This window comes from Nanorana parkeri, unplaced genomic scaffold (assembly GCF_000935625.1).
Source record: "Nanorana parkeri isolate BGI_ZX_2015 unplaced genomic scaffold, ASM93562v1 scaffold1330, whole genome shotgun sequence".
Lineage (NCBI taxonomy): Eukaryota > Metazoa > Chordata > Amphibia > Anura > Dicroglossidae > Nanorana > Nanorana parkeri.
The window spans coordinates 345,639-350,623 of record NW_017307598.1 but is presented as its reverse complement, the minus strand read 5'-3'; the positions used below and the strand labels follow the sequence as shown (position 1 = coordinate 350,623).

Genomic DNA, 4,985 nt, shown 5'->3' with positions numbered 1-4,985 from the left:
AATGTCTATTGATAATCAAGATGTCTACTGGACTAATACGGCTTACCCATTTATATTGCACTATATATATATATAAAAGAAGTAGAGATGCAATATCGGCCCTCAATCCGAAATAGATGCCTTAGTGCTCCACACAAACTAGATGATCCGGAAACAAGTATAGTATACACTCGAAGGACTTCCAAAGAGAAACAAAGGGGATAATATGGACGCTTCATTGATCCAACGTTATGGTGAGTCCCTGCCAGGTAGGAGTCCTCGGTGTGTAGGCTCCCTTGGGTTCAGCATGGACAGGAGGAGGACTTATTCCTCCGTGGCTGGGTGAGATTGCTGCTGCCATTTGGACTTTCATTTTCTTTCTGGAAATTATTCTGTGGAAGTGACTTTTGTGTTCAGGTGTTTATTGAGTTGCCAAAGAAGCATTGATCATTAGACATGTAAGCTGCGGAATAATTCAGTTCGGATATTTCGTTATTTTGGGATTCAGATCCGAAATCCAATCCGGTTCATGTTTCGGGCGAAATCCAAATTTTCGTTAGTTTCGGATGAGTTTACGAATATTCGTTGTGAATACCACAGAAAACCATCTACAGATATTAATACTAATGCTGAAGCTCCCAGACCCGAATGGCATCCGGGATCCGAATTTCCGAATTGCATTGGGGAGCTCCAGAATGCTATTCAGGTCTGGGAGCCGTATAAATGTATATCTAAAGCTGAGGCTCCCAGACCCCAATGGCTTTCGGGAGCTCCCCAATACAATTCGGAAATTCGGATCCTGAATGCCATTCGGGTCTGGGAGCCTCAGCTTTAGTATTATATGTATATAGTGTATATGGCTCCCAGGTTGCCGTACCTAAAATTCGTGTTCAGACCCATTCTGATGCACTAAACCGAAAAAAACATCTGATTGGCCAGAAAAGTCACATGTCCGACTCGGATTCGGGCGCATTCGGATGCATTGGGATTCTGGAATTGGGATGTGTCCGAATTTTGGAAAATTCATCGGAATTTTGATTCAGAACGAATCGCACGTGTCTATTGATCATGTTCTTTTTATGCGGCTGAAGACAAACCTGCTAAGGGCACGATAAAGACAAATGTTTTGGTGTCTTGTGTTGCAGCTAGCTCCCGAGTGTCAATATTGTGTTCATCACCTTAACAGAGGTGGTCAGTTGGTCATGTAGACCTGATGGCTTGGTATGTCTTCTGTGGGGAACCCGTACAAATGGCCACCTGGGACTAGGGTTGCCACCTTTTCTTCAAGCGAAACCCGAGCACTCAAACGACGAGCAGACATGTTTTGGTGAGAATGAGTGGCGGGTTATTCATATGTAACTATCAGAGTTGAGACTTTATAGATTTTCAGTGGGGGGGCCCAGTAGCCCCTATCTTAATTTTGGTTGCTCCTGTCTGCCTGACATCTTGTGTCCGGGTTTCTGCTGCCATGAAACCCGGACACAGCATTCAAAACCCGAACTGTCCGGGTGAATCCTGGACAGGTGGCAACCCTACCTGGGACTCTTTCTCATTGGTGTGAGAGGGGGCATTGCCTGGGGGGGTTTATTGCTGCCACTGTCACTGACAGCAATGCTGGGGTTTATTGCTGCCACTGACACCGCTGAGGGGGGTGTATTACTTGAAACCCATAATAAATAGGTTTTCTCGAGAGGACTTTGATATGTACCCCGTGACACATTGTTTCGTTCATCATATCGTCCAGATGGATTTCTCTCATACCCAACAAACAATAAGAGATGAACAAGAACATGGACAGGAACCAGCGGCCTCGGCTCCGGACATTCAGGATAAGTGCCGACTTCGTACCGGCTCCAGCGCTGGAGGTATTTGTACACCATTGCCCGGGGACTGGACAGACTGAGATGGTCACTTGGATTTGTTATGTAGAACATAATCATATTTCCAATCCTATCAATATTTTTTTATGAAGAGAAGAGGAAATGATCAGCCTGCAAGATGTTTATTCTCCTCTTCTTTCTTTTTGTTGAAGATGTGAGTGAGGAACTGCGATGTAATCAGCCTGTGGTCACCCTTTTATCTGTAACTTCTCTATTTAACATCTACAGTTCAGTGCCGGACCATCTGCAACACGATGACCGGCTCAAAGGGACAGTTGCTGTGGGGTGAGTGTCTGTGGTCTACAGGGGGCTGTGTGTGAATTGCTATGGTCTACAGGGGGCTGTGTGTGCATTTCTATGGTGGACGGGGGTTTGAGTACATTTCTATGGTGGTCAGGGGGCCATGTGTACATTGCTATGGTGGCCAAGGGTCTTTGTGCACATGTCTATGATGGATGGGGGCTGTGTGTGCATTGCTATGGTGGACAGGGGGCTGTGTGTACATTGCTATGGACTTTACTTGAAGTTAAATGTTCCCCCCCACAACCCCAAAAGTGGCAGTTACCTAAATACTTACCTTTAGCTCTGCACCCAAATATCCTAACTATCGATGTCGGGATCCGCTCCGGCTGCGGCGTATGATCAGTATACCGCGAGCTGTAGCTCCCTATATACTGAGCTTAGGGTGTGTGAAGTCAGACCAATATACAATGGGGTTCTGATGAAATGCTATGACACTATTAATGGAATAAAGCCTTCAAATTTAAGAATGACCAACCATCTGTTTTCTTCCAATCTCACATGATGCCAACATACCATTTTCTTTCTGCCCTCACTAGTTTTTTTTCGTCTAAATATCAGTATATGTGACGGTGGCTTGTATAGAACGCCCTAATTGTACTCAAACATACACTATATTGCCAAAAGTATTGGGACGCCCCTCCAAATCATTGGATCCAGGTGTTCCGTGACATTTCCTGGCTACTAAATATTCCGTGGTCACCTGTTACTGGGATTATAACAATCAGCCGAGATTTGCATGAACTTGCAGTTGTTATTGGTAGAAGGGCAATGTTCATGGAGGGAAGTATAACCCAGGGCACAGAATACACTTCAGGATATTCCATCTTATTTACAATTAATATGCTTCTGATTTTTTCCTCAGGTGTCTGCATTGCGATGCCATGGTTTGGTGTTATCGGTAAGTTGTTGGGAGAATTAATTCTTAGAATTGGTGTTGATATGGTGCTCCGTAAAAGCTCTAAAAAGTCGTTTGAGCAGATGGATATCTGTATAAAGCAAATCAAGGCAACTGGACTTGCTGTATTTTTCTTGAAGACGTTTCCCTGGTCACCCAACCGGCCTTCTCAAAAGAAAGATAAAGCTGGTCGGCTGACCAGCGAAACGTCTTCAAGAAAAATACAGCAAGTCCAGTTGCCTTGATTTACTTTATACAGATATACCGTGTGACCTGGATGAATGAGAATCTTCACAGTCCCTCTGAGCAGATAGGTTTGCGTTGCTTCTTGGTGCCTTCTCTTCAGCCCTAATGCATGATGATATGTGTGCACCTAGGTATTGTTGTTCTAGGATAGTTTTGTCCTTAAGGCTGGGGCCGGATTTACTCTCTCTGCTGCCCCAAGGCCAGGTTCTTCTATACACCCCCCCTCCCCGCCAAACCCTCCTCCCAATGGAGAATGGCAACAAGATGGCGGGGCGCAGGGTTAGTTAAACATTTTTTTCTTTACTTTTTTTATAATTTAAAGAAAAAATGTTTTTTACTCTTTTACATTTTTATTTATCTTATCTTTTGCTTTTTTTATAATTTTTTCAAATCTTATAATTTTTTACTCTTTTACTTTTTTATCACCTTTTTATTTTTATTATAATTTTTTACTTTTTTTTTCTTAATTTTTATTTGTGTCCTCCCGTTACCCTAAGGAGAACTATGGGGAAAAGCCTTAACCCCAGGGCCATCTTTAATATTGATTGGACCCTGGGCAAAAACATTTTTGGGCTTTCACCCGCCCCTACCCACCACGCCCTGGCCCATACCATGTGACAGAAGCAGATAGGAGAAGACAGCTCAAAGGGAGACGTGACCCCAAGTAAGAGGTGACCCCACATGAGACATCACAAGGTCACACAGCGTACGGCAGGGGCAGAACAACAGTATGTGATGCGGATTGCATATTAAACAGAACGGTACCCATGTGTATCTTTTGCTGGCTCAATGGGCAGCTGCTTTGGGCCCCACAGCAATGACTGGGCCCGGGGCAACTGCCCTTTTTGCCCTGCGTTAAAGACAGTCCTGCTTAACCCCATAGTTCTCCTTTAAGTTCTCTCTTGTACTAGAGAATGTCCTAAGAGAACAGAATGCCTTTTGTGCCTCTAAAGCCTAATATACTGTAAAATGTGAACGTCATTTGTTTGTCTTCATCCAAGGTTGCAGAATGATTGGGTAGCGATAACTCCCCCCAGGGAGCCGCTGTTTGCCCGGTCCACATCTAGTCGGTCTAGGGGTTGATTTCCAGCTGCGCCCATTAGCACTAACCGCCCACTTCTGGTGCCCATAAATTGATGTCCACTTCAGTAGTATGATGCTAATTGAACATTTTATTGAACATCTTCTTAGGGAGAGAGGGTTCTAGGTGTCTAGGGGTAACCATCCTCAGCTGCAGACTCACCTGATCTTGTGAAAGTAGCAATGCAGCTCCACAATCCAGGAAAGAAACACTGACCATGCTCTGAAGTCCACATAGATCCAGGGCACTTCAAGAGCCTGTACTGGTGCTGGTTCTTTTCCTCTCTCCATCTCTCAGGCCTCCTCCATGTTGAAGGTCTCAGGGAACCTCTTCCCTCACTTCAGCCACGGCCCACCCCCAGGCCTCGGCCTAGCCTGGGGGGCAGGCTGAACAGGACCCAGCCCTAATCCATGGCTGGTCCCAGTGAGAGAGACCCCATGGCAGCTCCCACCCATATATGTAGCCTGTCCCAGCATGCACCACTGGCTGAGTGAAGGCCAGTAATTGGCTGCTGTACTGTACACATATTACAGTGTCACCTATTGGCTGTCCAACAATATGACAGAGTCTCACTCCGCCCAGGGGGGGGGGGGGGGGGGGG

The 4,985-nt window shown here is 45.5% G+C and overlaps 1 protein-coding gene across 1 annotated transcript in view; it reads left to right on the top strand.

Annotated features, from left to right (window-relative positions):
* The first annotated feature begins 1,723 nt into the window (after positions 1-1,723).
* Positions 1,724-4,985, top strand: part of LOC108797748 (adhesion G protein-coupled receptor E3-like) — a 32,400-nt gene continuing 29,138 nt past the window's right edge. Inside the window, exons 1-3 of the mRNA XM_018569400.1 lie at positions 1,724-1,844; positions 2,088-2,144; positions 3,025-3,060. Coding sequence (XP_018424902.1) covers positions 1,724-1,844; positions 2,088-2,144; positions 3,025-3,060 — 214 coding nt within the window. The remainder of the gene's footprint in view (positions 1,845-2,087; positions 2,145-3,024; positions 3,061-4,985) is intronic.